Source organism: Oratosquilla oratoria, chromosome 8, assembly GCF_046742065.1.
Source record: "Oratosquilla oratoria isolate Oo_2021 chromosome 8, ASM4674206v1, whole genome shotgun sequence".
Lineage (NCBI taxonomy): Eukaryota > Metazoa > Arthropoda > Malacostraca > Stomatopoda > Squillidae > Oratosquilla > Oratosquilla oratoria.
In genome coordinates, this window is record NC_134784.1 from 30,687,138 (window position 1) to 30,704,637 (window position 17,500).

Below are 17,500 nucleotides of genomic sequence, written 5' to 3' on the forward strand. Positions count from 1 at the left end.
AAACACCTCATCCACTAATGATGGCTAGACATCTGCTTCGAGTAAATTCGACCCTCTGCTGACATTATAGACCCCCGCCTGGGGACTCAGGACTCCCTCTTATAATGCGGCGGTTGTCAGCGGCCCCTCCCTGGCTCTGAGGCATCTCACGAAGGATCCTCATTTGGCAGGAGGAGGTGGTGGTGGTCCTTCCATTTAATGGAGGATCCTCTATTACTTCTTTCGCCGGTGACTAGAAAAGGCCATTGCGTGGTAAGGATTCTAGAAGGACCCTATGCATACATATAGATGTATATGCGCGCACACACACACACACACACACACACACACACACACACACACACACACACACACACACACACACACACACACACACACACACACTTACACACACACACACACACACACACACACACACGCACACACACACACACACACACACACACACACACACACACACACACACACACACACACACACACACACACACACACACACACACACACACACACACACACACACACACACACACACACACACACACACACACACACACACACACACGACTCGGTGGCGCGGTTGGTAGAGTCCCTGACTGTCACTACGGCGGTCCGGGTTCGAATCCTGCCCAGGGCTGAAATAATTTCAGTATCGCTGCGCTTCGAGTCGTTACTCCAACTCTCGTGGGCGGGGAGTTGGGGTTGTGTTAAAATGTAAGGTCACAGCATTACCCATAGATCGGTCATAAGAAATCTGAGCTCTCTTCCGGGAGGGAAAAAGCTGTCGGTCACGAGTCCAACACGTGTTCCAAAGACCAAGGTGACCTACCTACACACACACACACACACACACACACACACACACACACACACACACACACACACACACACACACACACACACACACACACACACACACACACACACACACACACACACACACACACATTCACACAAGGATACAAGGGTATCAGGACAATATAGAATTGATGCAAAGAAAGTAAAGAAAGTGGGATCTGAAAAAGACCTGGGAGTGATCATCACAAAGGACACAATGTCCCCTGGACAAACAGATAAACAAAATTGTCGGTGAAACCTATAACTTGCTAAGATTAATAAAAGTGGCTTTTACTTCTTTGGATGAAGAAATGGTAAAGAAAATACTAGTCACACTGATAAAGCCAAAATTGGAGTATGCAGCGACACTACGGTCATCCAGTACTAAAAAGAATATAAGGGAAATTGGGAGAATCTAGAGATCAACTACGAAGATGGTCACAACACTGTCAAAAATGTCATATGAAGACAGATTGCCAAAAGTAGAATTACAACAAAGGAGAGAAAAAGGTAACTTGTTGACTATCTACAGAGGTATAGAAGTCCTTGATAGAGAAGACTTACTAAATTGGTATAAGAGAAACACAAGAGGACATGGAAGGAAGCTCAAAAAAGGACAGTTACAGAAAAAATCTGAAAAAGAACAGCTTTCCCCACAGAGCTGTGGATGTATGGAATATACTAGACGAAACAATAGTGTGTGAAAAAACAATATACAATTTTAATTAAGAGCAAATTAGACATGGTGAGATACAGAGACGGGACACCACGAGCATAGCTCCCCTTCCCGTAAGATACAACTAGGTACAACTAGGTAAACACACACACACACACACACACACACACACACACACACACACACACACACACACACACACACACACACACACACACACACACACACACACACACACATAACGGTTAACTGAGACACGGTGAAGGAACCTCAGTTGTTAATAATAGTCTATGGAGATGTATGGAACCGCATCAACACAGGCGGAAATAAGGAACAACATTTTCTTATCAATGTTGACCAAAGAAAATGACTTTGCAGATGAAGAAGAGTGTGAATAGGAAAGGTGGGTTAGAATTATTGGCGTCTTGTGGTGACAACATAGCAATTTTGCAGACTTCCACAGGACGATGTGCCATTTAGATATACAACTCTGGAATGCGTGAAAGAAGTAATCTCTGGTTAGACTGTATAGACCCAGAGGTAAAGGAAACGCACAAAACATTGGAAATATTCGACACAAGGAAAGCTCCAGGGCATAAGAGGATATCAAATCTGATTTTAAGGAGCGTAGATAACAATCCCAAAAGGGATTCATAGCTTGATTGGGTGTTCGTGAGAAGAGGGGTTAGCGCCACAAGACAAGAGGAGGACTAATGTGGTACCAATTGATAAAGGAGAACATGAGAAGGTATCCCTGAATTATTGGCCAGTGTCTCTGATTAGCAAGACAGCTCAGTTGTGTGAAACGATTGTGAAAAAAGGGCCAGCTCTTTTGAAATCAATCAATTATGTTTAAAAAATGAAGTTCATATATATCGAACTTATGAAGTTTTTGCTCAAGAGTGGTTGAAGTCCCCCATGAGAGAGAGAGAGAGAGAGAGAGAGAGAGAGAGAGAGAGAGAGAGAGAGAGAGAGAGAGAGAGAGAGAGAGAGAGAGAGAGATAGAGAGAGAGAGAGAGAGGGGGGGGGGTCTGTGGTAGAATGCGTGTACCGTCTGGGGAAAACCCTTGGCAAGGTCGAGTATTTCGAGGTTAGAGCATACTGAAGGAAGACTGAAATATTCCTGAAATGGACGAAGAATTTCTAGAAAGAACGATACACGAAAACAATAATTAAGTATAAAATGTTTGAATAAGATAGAAGGGACGAGTGGAGTTCCGCAGTAAGGGTCAGCTCTAACACCTGTAATGATCTTGATTCACACAAACGACATGATGGAAGGTATGACAAACTAGTTTCACATGTTTGCTGTTGATGCAATGATCGCGAGAAGAGAGTATTAAGAAATTGTGAGATATTACGAAAATAAATAGCAGGATAATATGACTGGAACCAAGCGTGGAAAATGAACTTCAGTGTCAAAGAAGCGAAACAAGTACAAGGGCGAAAGAAGAAAAAGATCGATGAGTTCTGGCCATAGATAATATGTCACCCGACAAACAAATCAACAAGGTTTTGGACTATATGGACGGAGAGATGGAGAAAATAAAATAGCCAGCATGGTTTTAGACGGAAACGTTCTTGCGTGACTAACTTACTCGAATTCTACAACACAGTCATCTCGAATTATGACAAAAGAAACAATATATATTTAATACATCTAGACTTTGGAAAAGCTACTGATACCGTCCCACACGAAAGACTACTTACTAAATTAGCTTCACACGGAGTAAGTGGTAGCCTATTAAGTTGGACTAGTAATTGGTCGAATGATCGAAAACAGAGTTGTTTTAAATGGAAAAACTTCTAGATGTAAAAATATTACGACTAAAATATATTATATCCAAATTTGCTGATGATACAAAACTGTGCGGAATGGCAAATGATCACTTAAACCAATTAGATATTCAAGAATTTTTAGATAAATTACAGCAATGGTCTGAAAAGTGGCTAATGAAATTCAACACAAGTAAATGCAAGGTAATGCACATAGGCAAAAATAACAGTAGGTACGATTACAAGTTATTTGGAAATTCGTTAACAAAAGTAGATAGTGAAAAGGATCTCGGCGTAATTATCATTAACGATCTCAAATCATCTAAGCAGTGTATTTCAGCCTCTGAGTAAGCAAATAAGATTCTAAGACTGATTGCGCGATCTTTTGACTTCAAAAGTCCATCTCTCATTGACAAGTTATATAAATCGTTAGTTCGTCCACATTTGGGATATGCTGTTTCCGTATGGTCACCGAATCTCATTAAAGACATTGATAGATTGAAAAAAGTGCAACGGAGAGCCACAAAACTGATCCCAAATATAAAAAATAAATCATATGAAAATAAATTAAAATATATGAATCTGTTTTCCCCAAAAAAAGCGTAGACTCAGAGGTGACTTGATACAGGTCTTTAAAATTCTAAAGGGAATTGACAAAATCAAAAGTGGCAAAATTTTCACATTGAATGAGAATCAGACAAGAAATAATGGTTTCAAACTGCCAGGAAATATATTCAGTTTGGAAATGGGTAGAAACAACTTTGCCAACCGTGTAGTTAATGAATGGAATAAACTTCCTGCAGATGCAGTGCAATGTAGTTCAGTTCGAAGTTTTAAGATTCATATATATAAACACCTAAGCAAGATACAGTAATGACTGCCATTTTCTTTATATTATTTTTTATTTGTTTGTTTGTTTGTTTGTTTATTACTATTTGCTTGATTTTCATTTATTATTAGTTATATGCTAATTTATTATTATCTACTATTTACATGTTTATTATTTAACTATACCTATGCATTTATTCATTTATTTTATTTATTATTATTTATATTATTATCATTTTTATTAATTAATTAATTAATTAATTAATTAATTAATTTATCATTATATATATATATATATATATATATATATATATATATATATATATGTGTGTATATATATATATATATATATTTATATATATATACATATATAAGTATATATCACAACTAACACCACAGTCGGACGAAAGAAAGATAAGCGGAATTGCTACCTGCAATCCTGAAAGGTTACAGTCTTTACATGGAAGGGAGTAAACACCTGGGATATGTTCTTCCTTCAACCTCTGGTGAACATTAACAACTTTTTTATTAATAGTATTGGGGTAGTTATGAATTAAATTTACTTTCTCTTTGGGAAGAAACTTGGACAATTGACTGGAAGGGTGTTTGAAAAAACTTGCTCTGGCTTGACTAAGGGCTTTATCCAGAAACCAATGAGGGTAGGCTAATTTTGTTAATTGGGACTTGGTTCTAAAAATTGGGGGCTACAAATCCAAATAAATTCAGCAGTGTTTCAACACGTTGATAAATTTAATCACCGGTTGGATATGTATATATATATATATATATATATTCGCATTCGACCTAATTATGGACCAAAAGGTCTTTTGCCGGCATGCCTCGCCTTTGCAATCCTTTGTAAGATAGTATAAACAAACTCAAGATAATACAAAGAGAAGCGACCGCGTTGTTCATTAGTTTAACACACAAACCGTGTAAGGAAAGATTAGAATTGTTGGGACTGCCGTCGTTAAAAGAAAGAAGGGAAAGAGGCTAAAATCAATTTGATTGGGACAAGAGGGCATCACGAGGTCTTGGAAAATGAGACAACTTCATTGAAGAATGTCACCAAACTAGTTTATAAAATATAATCAAATCTAAAACTACAAACAAATGGAAGACTAAGTTTGATCTATGAAGACAGAGAGGGGGAACCCAACGAGTGTAACTCTGTATAGAACCAATACAAATAAGTGAATACACAATGGGAAATGAGTTGACCACAAAAGTGAAAAAGAAAAGGATCTCGGAGGAGTTTGATCATGGAAAATTAGTCACCAAAAAGCATAATGATAAGACTGTTGGAGAAACATGCGAGTTGTAGTTAGGTAAAAAGAACAAGGTAAATACAGCGTGAAATGTTCTTATTGTCATCCTTGAGCAAGGGGATGTTATGTGTGTGTGTGTGTGTGTGTGTGTGTGTGTGTGTGTGTGTGTGTGTGTGTGTGTGTGTGTGTGTGTGTGTGTGTGTGTATGTGTGTGTGTGTGTACTAATGGTTGTGCAGCAAGGTCAATCGTCACAGTGAATGATAAATACTGGCCCTTGTGACACTTATTACGAGAGAAGGAGTGGAGATGAGAGGTGGGAGAGAAAAAAACCCTTTCCTCCCTAGATTGTTAGAATGAGAGTATCCCATACTCCAAGCCCCCCTAGATTCTAGGGACAGAAATATATATCAACATACATACCATTAAACGAGTAAATAAGCGTCTATTTCACTCTTAATTAATTCAAATAGAATTTAGTATATTTGAGTGACTTGGCAGTAGTGTGTGGCAAGTGCTATATGAAGCTCCAGGCTCCTAATGAGACTAATAACCCTTTGATGATTATTACCCTCCAGGTGGACCCTCCTCCCCCTCCCTTTCCCGCCATTCATGGCACCGTATGAACTCTGCATAATCATTCCAAATGTGGGCGGATTAATGGCCCATATAACCTCTTGATGAGTCGGGGTTTTGAAGTTACTAGTAGACACAAGTGTGCCTTCCCCAGACCTGTAGCCTCCTCCGCCATCATCACTATCACCATCATAATTATCATCACCATAGGCACCACTAACACTGTAACTATCACAATAGTCTATGTAATAGTAATCTTATTTTACTGGAGTATCTGTCAGGTGGCGTAGGTCGACTACAAATATCCATTGTACCCCGTTATCATCATCCAATCCTTGTAGGTCCATGGAATCCTTCGTCCATCTCCGAGGTGCTAAGTAGTGCTTCCATAAAATTCATTCACTCTTTTTCCTTTTCTTTGTGTTTTCTCTACTCTTCCCAACAGACAGCTGCTCTTAGAATAAGTTTTACGATTTGATGTCTCTCTATGCTTTTTTAATAGGGATCTCTCTTGCCAACATACATTTCTTCTTAAAATTGTCTACCCTTAGTTGATTTCTATTTCCCATGTATTTATCAATTTATCAATTCATCTTTTTATCATCATTATTATCATTCTTTTAACAGATATCTCTCCATTCCAGTTTTTCTCAGTGTTTCTTTATAAATCCAGCAGTCCACGGGATTCTTAACATTCTTCGCACGAACATCTCCACGTCTTCTACTCTTTTAACCACATCCTTCTTTACCATCTATATTTCACGCCCATATGTTAACGTTCACCTCATATAATATCTCAATATTTTCAACCTAATATCCATGTTCATAGAAATATGTGTTTGTATTTTTTTTCCGTAGGCTGCTTTTAATGTGATTACCCGTGTTTTTACCTCTTCCCATTTTTTTCTGAAATTACATCTCCTAATCACTCGAATATTTCCATTTGCTGAGTAACTCTACCTTAGATATCCTTATATTCATTATGTCCTTTCTTCCAGCAATTTCAATAACTTTTATCTTGTTAGTGCTAATTTTAACTTTCTCTTTTCTCACATGATCACATGATTCATGTAGTTGGTTAACCAACCCTTGGATTTTTTTTGGAGTCCGCATATAATACTGTATCGTCAGGGCATCGTTGTATGTTTATCTTTTTATATTTCTTCCTTCAATCTGTCTCCTACAATCCCTTAATTCGTTTTTGTCCGTATGATAAAAATAAAGCGGGGGGGAAAGCTTCTATCCTTGTCTGACTACTTAACGTATTTCTACCCAATCAGTCTTGTCTTAAAATTGTCCATAAAAAATGGATAACAAAGGATTACAAAGGATTGCAAAGGCGGAGCATGCCGACAGGAGACCTTTTGATCCATATCTAGGTCGGATGCGAAAAAAATCATATAATAAAATAATAAATAAAAACTGTAATAATGTAAATAACAAATAAAATACATAAATAGATGTATAGGTATACTTAAATAATAAACAAACAGGTAAATAGTAAATAATAAGAAATTGACATATAACTAATAATAAATGAAAATCAGACAGACAAAAGATAACAAAATAAAAACAAATAGTATAAGATAAATTATAATCATTACAGCATCTTACTTAGGTATTTATCTAAACGATTCTTAAAGCTTCGAACTGAACTACATTGCACTACCTGTGCAGGAAGTTTATTCCATTCATTAACTACACGGTTGGCAAAGTTGTTTCTACCTCCAAATTGAATCTATTTCCGGACAGTTTGAGACCATTGTTTCTTGTCTGATTCTCATTCAATATGAAAATTTTGTCACTTTTGATGTTGTCAATTCCCTTTAGAATCTTAAAGACCTGTATCAAGTCACCTCTGAGTCTACGCTTTTTTAGGGAAAACAGATTCATATGTTTTAGTCGATTTTCGTATGATTTATTTTTGATATTTGGAATCAGTTTTGTGGCTCGCCGTTGTACTTTTTCCAGTCTGTCAATGTCTTTAATGAGATTCGGTGACCATACGGAAACAGCATATTCCAAATGTGGACGAACTAACGATTTATATAGCTTGTTAATGAGTGATGGACTTTTGAAATCAAAAGATCGCGCAATCAGTCCCAGAATCTTATTTGCTTTCTCAGAGGCTGAAATACACTGCTTGGATGATTTGAGGTCGTTACTGATAATTACGCCGAGATCTTTTTCACTATCCACTTTTGTTAACGAATTTCCAAATAACTTGTAATCGTACTTACTGTTATTTTTACCTATGTGCATTACCTTGCATTTACTTGTGTTAAATTTCATTAGCCACTTTTCAGACCATTGCTGTAATTGATCTAAATCTTCTTGAATATCTAATTTGTTTGAGTGATCATTTGCCACTCCGCACAGTTTTGTATCATCAGCAAATTTGGAAACAGTAGATTTTAGTCCATGGTCTATATCATTTATATATACTATGAATAGAAGTGGTCCAAGAACGGAACCCTGAGGAACTCCACTTGCAACACTTTTCCATCCAGAAGTTTTTCCATTTAAAACAACTCTCTGTTTTCGACCATTCAACCAATTACTAGTCCAACCTAATAGGCTACCACTTATTTTGTGTAAAGCTAATTTAGTAAGTAGTCTTTCGTGTGGGACGGTATCAAAAGCTTTTGCAAAGTCTAGATATATTAAATCTATATCGTTTCTTTTGTCATAATTCGAGATAACTGTGTTGTAGAATTCGAGTAAGTTAGTCACGCAAGAACGTTTCCGTCTAAAACCATGCTGGCTATCATTTATCAAACGGTTACTTTCTAAATGATGTTCGATAGCATCTCTGATGATAGTTTCCATTATTTTTCCTACGATTGAAGTCAAACTTATAGGCCTATAGTTATTTGGTTTCATTTTGTCACCTTTTTTGAATATGGGAGTAACGTTAGCTAGCCTTCATTCTCTTGGGACATCTCCGGATATGATGGATTTCTTGAAAATAATTTCTAATGGAACAACAATCTAATTTTTCATTTCCTTTAAGATTCTTGGATGCCAACCGTCAGGCCCTGGTGTTTTATTAATTTTGAGTTTGTCTATACACCTTTTAATTTTTTATTTTGTTATATTTACCGTAGTAAGTTTACCCCAGACTTTTCACAGGTTTCAGTTTGGAATTCACTTTGAGGTGTTTCGTTTACGAATACCGAACTAAAATAATTGTTTAAGATATTACACATTCCTTCATTTGAATATTCAAGTTGACCGTCAGCAGATAATAGTGGACCAATGTGATTCCTAACAACCTTTTATCTCTAATATAACTATAGAATTCTTTGGGATTCTCTTTGGATTTATCAGCGATGTTCATTTCGTATTGTCGTTTTCTAGTAAATTAAAACTCATTATCATATCCAGCTGTCAGGGCTGCTCTTTGATCTCAACATAGGATATGTAACAATCTTAATTTTTTCCTATCAAGTCTAATATCCTTCACCATCTATATCATTATCTCATGTCTCACTTTGCCAGAAAATATTTTCAAAGATTACGAAGTACATGTAAACGTCTTTCTGCATCTCGATGGCTTTGCAATCATCCTCAGAGTAAATATTCCGTTGATCGTTCTCTTACCTTTACTGAATCCATACTGCTGTTTATCTTACGTTATTCTGTTTAAATACGCATGGTTTCTTGTGATAGGCATGGAGGGAGAGGGGGAGGGGGAAGGGGAGGGGGAGGAGGAGGGGGAGGAGGAGGGGGGGAGGGGGAAGGGGAGGGGAGGGGGAAAGGGAGGGGGAGGGGGAGGGGGAAGGAGAGAGGGAGAGTACACTGAGCTACGGCGTGTATCTTCTCCATATCTATTTAGCAAATGAGTCATTATCATATTTTGCGAGCGTAAATTCTGGATGCAGCTTCAACGTCTACTAGTTTCCGAAATCGCACTACCTATCGCTTCACTATGATATGATATGATAACTATTCATCCTCAAGCCAGAACGCAAGAGAGAGAGAGAGAGAGAGAGAGAGAGAGAGAGAGAGAGAGAGAGAGAGAGAGAGAGAGAGAGAGAGAGAGAGAGAGAGAGAGAGAGAGAGAGAGAGAGAGAGAGAGAGAGAGAGAGAGAGAGAGAGAGAGAGAGAGAGAGAGAGAGAGAGAGAGAGAGAGAGAGAGAGAGAGAGAGAGAGAGAGAGAGAGAGAGAGAAATGCGACCCATCACGGCATGCTTAGTAAACCGTACTGTTTTTTATTTTGAATTTTACGACCAATCTTGGCTTATCATAAACCTAGCCTAGCTTTGCCTGGCCTAACCATGTCAAACCAAGTCTGAATCGAGCAGTAACCATCCAGGTAATACTTTTATGTAGTGTATTTTCTCCGTGCATTTTGGCTTTTTATTTCTGGCCGATTTACGGCCTTCCCTGGCTGGCTGAGTGGCTTGACGACTGGTACTCTCCGTCCAGCCTCCTCTTAACGACATTTACTATATTTACTAAACGAGTTACGTCATCTGCATAAACAAATCAGATGAATCTACAGTTGTGCTAATTCCTCGCCATAATACCTCCTCCCACAGCTCAGCTCGAACTTTTGCTCGAACTTATCGAGGAGAAAGGGACCGCACTCACCAGCAACGGCGTCGGACGTGACTTGAAGGAAGTGACGCCTTTGCTGAAGAGTTTGCAGCAACACGCTCAGTACCTCAACCACCGCGCCCGCCCCGTCGTCCAATACAACTTCCCAATGTACAACGAGAGTAAGCGTGTCGCCTTTCTCCACAAAATCAAACTAACGATTTTTCTAGTTTTGATGTAGAAACACTGTCGGGGTTCTTCATAAGTAGATTAATAAAATCAGGAAACATTATTGGAATAAGCCAAATTAATCATTAGATAAAAAGAGAGATAATGTGTAATTCAATAAGACAAACTAGCAAATGCATCATTCAGTAAACAAGTAAGCACTGCATAATGTACAGTAATGGATATATGAAAAAGAAAACAGCAAGACAGTTTAATAAACAAATCAGTAAATAGATAAATAGAATAAACAAAATAAGTAAAGTAAATAAGGTAAATCTACAAAAATAAATAAATAAGTAGATAAATAAACAAATAAAAAACGAATGAATATGAAAAAACACTATGGTACCTGATAAAGGTTTCTTGGAGACTTACCAAAACCGTTGTCGAAATTTTTATTTATTTATTTATTTATTTACTTATCTATCTATCTATCTATCTATTTATTCATCTACCTATTTATTTATTTATTTATTCATTTATTCATTTATGTTTTGACAGAGATCGGCGGACTACTGTCTACGCGGATTTGGGCGGTGCCCTTGGAGTCCAGGTCTTTGGCCAACGCCTCCTGGCTACTGCAGGAGTCGCCCCTGCCCCATGACTTCGCCCTCGACGACGAAGAGCGCACTGCAGCTCTCTTCACACGTGAGTGTTGAGCGAGAAAAGAAAAAGAGAATCTCTTCCTCCATCTACTGCTGCATAATTAATCAGATATTTATTTTTGGTGCGTCTGAGCATAAATCCTAGATACAGCCTTTGCGTGTACACAATACCCCCCTCCCCCTCCCCACCCCTCCATGATTCCATTTATTGTCCTCGTGATGACGACAACATGTCTCGACCCCTTTTCTCTTCTTTCCTCCATAGACAAAGAACAGTTGAGGGAGAGTCGTTCGGACGAGTGCATCGCGGCCATTCTGGGGGCACTTCGGCGTGACTCTCATCAGGAAGGACGTCGTCGCCGCCGGTGGCGAGGGCGAAGTGACCACTGCGCCATCACGAGGCAGTGCTGGCGTGACTTGACGGCCCCAGGCTACTCAGGCTACTCGCTCACCCACCAGGTCTTCTTCTTGATCATCGCCGAGCAGGTGAGATGGGGCCCGGAGTCGGGAGCACTGTAACCCCTACCTTCTTCTTCTTCTTTCTCTCTCTCTCTGGGGATAATAATAATAATAATAAATTTATTTGGCAAAGAATCGATATACATGAAGTGCAGATGATGACATGAACACATAGTTCGAAATAATAATTGCAAATTGCCGAGGATAGCACAAAAAAGCATGTACGCTTATTTCCATTGTCTATTTACCTAATAATAATGTGCTTTTTGCCTGGACTTTTTTTTTTCCTATTGTAGACTATTTCAGGATGAATTGACGCATCTGCACGGAAGACTATGATCCTTGATATCCTTCAAACGCTTTTGTCTTCTTCGGTTTATTTCTGTGACATCTTGTTCTTCTCTCGACCCATACTAAGAGATTTTGCCACTCGGAAGCGTGCTGGCCTCGCATGGGTACGAATCCCGCACTCTTCTTCGATTCCCAGCAGTCCAAGCGCATGAAAGGGCAAAGGTGATGGTTTTAGCCGCAGCTAGGCGCCTTCTGGCGTATGATCCTCACCTTTTCCGTTGACCTAAACACGACAAGCATGTCACCCCTCATTCTTTGTCCTTAGAATAAGGGCAGATCCAAATTTTCTAATAGTTCCTTATACGATCTCCCTGTTAGGCTGAGGACCATTTTGGTCGTTGTTCTTTGTATCCTCTCGATCTTTGTCATAGCATTCATTTCATGTGAGGCTATACCTCTGCTATATATTCTAATCTGGTGGATAAGATTCACGTCTAATTCTGCGTCCATAAGACGAAGGAAAAGTGCTTCTGGATAGGAAAAGGGTTAATGTGGCACCAATCTATAAAGTCGGGAAAAGGGAGGAAACCTTGTGTTCCTTGTTCGTATTCAGAAATAGAAGGCTGTCTGTTAAACATTTGTTAAGCATGAGTTAAGCATTAATTGATCATTTTTCAAAATTTTACTCATGGGGGTCAATGTGCTACAAGAATCAGAGACAGATGGCTAGGTGGATTATGTATATCTAGATTTGAAGGAAACCTTTGACAAGGCACCAGACAAACAGCTACTGTGGAAATTGGAAATTATCGGATGACTGAAAAGTAATGGAAACCGCTTGGGATAAACAGGAGACCTTCCGGAAGATTAGTACATAATAACATTAGTAAAGGACAGGAGTAAGTAAATAGTGAAGTGCCACGGGGGTCAATACTAGCATCCATAATGTTCTTAATTTACTCCAATGATGCAAAACGAAATACTACACAAGTCTGTTTACAACTGATGTGAACATAGTGAAGAGAGTGAATGATAAATATCTTGAAGTGCAATAGGAATATCTAGACAGTATCTATGACTAAAACCAAGTAAAAAAAAAAAAAAAATCACGTATTCTATTCTAAGAACTTTAGTGGCACCCGTACAGTCTAGAGCAGGGGTCATCAAACTTTTTTCACTGTGGGCCGGATAACTGAAAGAATGACGAGCGCGGGCCACATAATCATTCTGCACAATCCTTGCAATAATTTACAATTTACAATAGTAAATTTAAGGCACATAGCAGCCAGGAGGTCTCCGCTCGCGTGAAGATCTCCTAGTGTTCTAAACATGATATTTAAATTTAAATTGTATCACAAAGTTTAGTGTTCCATACGTTTTATCAAGCAAATTCAAGTACCGTCGGCGGGCCGGATGAACTGACGTCACGGGCCGGATCCGGCCCGCGGGCCGTAGTTTGGTGACCCCTGGTCTAAAGGTATGAATAGGTTTCTCTTTGTTGAAGATAAATCCGCACTGAAAGGAGAAATCTGAGTCGCCTTTAATTTCTACAGTCATTCATTGTAATTTAAATAATTCAATCTCACATTTTTAGTTTTTCCATAGCACCCAACAACGAAGGACAAGTACACCGTTAGCGTGTTTTCCATGCGCATCGTCAAAGGCGACTGAATGGGGACCGAAGCGAGGGTCCCCCTTCTCTTTTTTTATAATTTTTCTTCTTCTTAAAAAAATGAATAAACAAAGAAAATGAATGAAATATTAATAATAAAAAATCAATGAGGCAAAAACAATAATAATAATGACAAATAGATAGATAAATATATAGATAGATAAGTGGATAAATAAATAAATATGTTAGTACAAATGAGTAAAGTAAACAAATCTCCCAAACAAAACAAAATTGGCAACCGTGACGCCGTGTGTTCCTTTTTATCCACCATAATTTTAGAAGTTAAAATGAATAAACAAATAAGCAGATAAATAGATAAAAGAATAAATAAATAAGTAATTAAAATAAGGCAAGGTAAATGAACACTCAGTAAAAACGAACAAATCAAACGAAACAAAAAATAATCGATTGACAAGCATGATATCATATCGCTTGGTTTTTGTTTATTCAACGGAATTTTAGAAGTTGGCACCGTGCACCTTTCAGGAGGGCTGCGGCAATATGCTAGAGGGTCTAGCCAGAGACGACGGCTACGTCAGCGTTGACAGACTTCTGCTCAGTCTTTGCAGCAACATCCTGAAGGAGGCACGCATCCTGGCTGATAGCGAGGGACCCCCCGTCGACCGTCGGGACCTCTTCATGGAGCAAGGTGGGTCCTAGAGATCTGGATGGATGACTGAGAGCTGATGGCTGGGTGTTCCTAATAGACTTCAACAATGCTGATATTGTCGTTGTTTTGATTACCTGACAGGACGGAGTGTGGGACTAGGCATCTTACTCTCTGTAGCCCTATGGGTACATTCCTTTGAGAAGTTAAGGCATAAAAGGGTCTGGGAGTTTTCCAACCAGAATCCTAAGGTTTGGGTTTTATAATGTGAGCAGGGCCCCGACAAGGGGAGGGGCAGGGGGGGGGGCAATACCCCAGCGCGACAGTTTTTTTTTTTTGGGGGGGGGGGCGGCACTTTTGGTGAAAAGAAGGTAAAACAAATTCCCCCTAATGTACTTTTAATGCATTATTTATTTATCATGAGTTGTGTGTATGAATGATGTGTGTATAATCGTTGTTTTGTGGATGAATATTACATGTGAATCGTGCTAGTGACCATCAGATGTGGAAGGTGGTGGTAGTGGTGGTGTGTGTGTGTGGGGGGGGGGGCACTTTTCGACTCGCCCCGGGGCGGCACTTACCCATGTCGGGGCCCTGAATGCGCGTGGGTGTAGTACAGATGAGAGTAAAAGGGAAGAGATAGGCAGAATGTTTGTGAGAAGGAAGATTGATGTGTTGGTATTAAGTGAAACTAAATTAAAAGGGAGGGGTGATTTTGAGTTTGGGAGTGTAGTGCGGAGGGTGTTGGGAGTGAAGAGAGGACGAGGAAAGCAAAAGGTTGCTCTACTAGTAAGCGAGAAGGTATGTAAGCGCGTGGTGGAGTGAAAGGAAGTTTCTTCAAGGTTAATGAGGATGAAGGTGAAACTAGGGAGATGAGGACCATTGTAAGCGCATATGGGCCTAGTAGTGAGAAGAGTGTAGAGGAAAAGGATTTTTTAGACATATTTAAATGAGTGCGTATAGAGTTTTAGCAGGAATGTTACTGTAGTGGTATTGGGAGATCTCAATGCTAGAGTAGAGGATTAACCAATAGATGGAGTTGTTGGGAAGTGTGGAGTGCCAGGTAAAAAACATAGTGGAGTGTTAATCGTGGAGATATGTTTAGAAAAAGACTTGATGGTAGTTAACACAGTGTTTAAGAAGAAAGTCAAGCACAAGTACACATGGGAGAGGGTGGTGGATGAAAGGGTGATTGATAAAACATTAATTATGTTGTGGTATCCAGGAAAAGAGTAGGAAGAGTTCTGGATATCCATGTTCTTAGGGGAGAGAGTGGTGGAACATCAGATAATTTTTTGGTGGAAGTTAAGTTGAGAGTGGAGGATAGGTGGAGAAAGAGGAAAAAGGGTGGAAGGTAGAGAGGTGCTTAGAGTAAATTGTTTAAATGAGAAGGGAAAGAAGCAGGAGTACAAGAAGAAGCTGAGAGAGGTGTAGGAAGTAGTAAAGGATAAATTAGAACCAGGTGTGGAAGAGGAATGGGGCTGTTTCAAGGAGAAAGTGACAAGGTGTGCAAAGAAGGTATGTGGAACAAGGAGGATGGAAGGGAATAGAAGGAAAGGTAGGGAGTGGTGGAACGATAAAGTAGAAAAAGGTAGTAGAGCAGATGAAGCGAGCTTTCACGGACTGGTTGCAAAGTAGGATGAGAGAAAAGTATGAGAGATATAAAAAAAGAAAGGAAGCAAAAATAAAATATAAAGGCGGCAAAAAGGAGAGCAGATGTAAAATGGGGGAGGAGTATGACATAATTTTTTTAAAACAATGAAAAGATGTTTTGGAAGGAAATTAAGGGAGGAAAGGGGGTGAGTCAAGTAAAAAAAAAAAAGGTGAAAGGCGCAGATGGACAGATTTTACCGTAAGAGGAGGCGGTAAGGGGAACATGGGCGGAGTATTTTAGAAAGCTGTTGAATGTTGAGGAGGATAGGGAGTGATTGGTTGTAGCAGTGGGAGGCGCTAAAAATTACGGTGATGGGAGAGGAAAATGGAGAAGAAACAAGAAAATATGAGGTATAAGTAGCTCTGAAAATGTGGAGAACGGGTAAGGTACTTGAGCAAAATATCTGAAGAAGGGAGGTACATTAATAGTAAACTGGCTGGTGTGGTTCTTTAATGTGGGTCTAACGGTGGACTGGAGGAGTACCTGTATAGTTCCGTTTTACAAGGAAAAAGAGGACAAATGTGAGTGTAGTAGTTTCAGAGGGATCAGTTTGTTGAGTGTAGTTGAGAAGGCTTATGGGAGGGTTTTGATTAGGAGAGGAACAGAGGAAGTAATTGGTGAGGAACAGTGTGGGGATAGGGAAGGTAGGGTTTGCGTGGATCGGAATTTTGTGGTAAGGCAAATATATGAAAAAACTTTAGGAAAAGATAAAGATATTTTTGGGGCCTTTATGGATTTGGAAAAGGCTCATGACAGGGTAGACAGGAGGGCAATGTGGGAGGTATTGTAGATATATATGATTGGGAGAAATCTGTTAAAGGCAGTCAAGAGTTTTTACGAGAGTAGTAGAGCCTGTGCTAGAATGGGAAATGTAGAGAGTGAGTGGCCTGAGGTAAAGGTGGGACTTCGCCAGGGATATATCATGTCGCCGTTGTTGTTCTATGTGTACAGGGATGGGGTGGTGTGGGAGGTAAAGGCGAGGTTAATGGGGAGGGGATTGGAGATGGTTAAAGAAAGTGGAAAAAAATAGGAGGTGAGCCAGTTGTTCTTTGCTCATGACACTGCACTTGTGGCGGGATCAGAGGAAGGATTAAGAAAGTTAGTGACAGAGTTTGAGAAGGTATGCGAGAGGAAAAAGTTGAAGGTAAATGTGGGTAAAAGTAAGGTGATGAGATGTACAAAGGTAGAGGATGACAGTGAGTTGGAAATAAGTCTAAAATGAGAGAGGCTGGAAAAAGTGGATAGATTAGGTATTTGGGGTCACATATGGCGGGAAATGGAGGGATGGAGGTGGAGGTAAGTTGTAGATTGAGAGAAGCAAGTAAATGGCCTGGGGGATCAAAAAGTGTTATGAGAAATAGGCAACTGGGAATTGATGCAAAGTGGAGATTGTATGAAGGGGTGATTGTGCCGACGGCATTATATGGGGCAGAGACTTGGAATTTAAGAGGTAGATTGGAAACCGTTTAAATGTATTTAACATG

At 39.3% G+C, this 17,500-nt stretch overlaps 1 protein-coding gene across 1 annotated transcript in view; it reads left to right on the forward strand.

The window, feature by feature from the left end:
• LOC143027335 (UPF0764 protein C16orf89-like) overlaps positions 1-17,500 on the forward strand; it is a 66,801-nt gene that overhangs the window by 20,159 nt on the left and 29,142 nt on the right. Inside the window, exons 2-5 of the mRNA XM_076188609.1 lie at positions 10,503-10,682; positions 11,230-11,376; positions 11,599-11,819; positions 14,242-14,404. Coding sequence (XP_076044724.1) covers positions 10,503-10,682; positions 11,230-11,376; positions 11,599-11,819; positions 14,242-14,404 — 711 coding nt within the window. The remainder of the gene's footprint in view (positions 1-10,502; positions 10,683-11,229; positions 11,377-11,598; positions 11,820-14,241; positions 14,405-17,500) is intronic.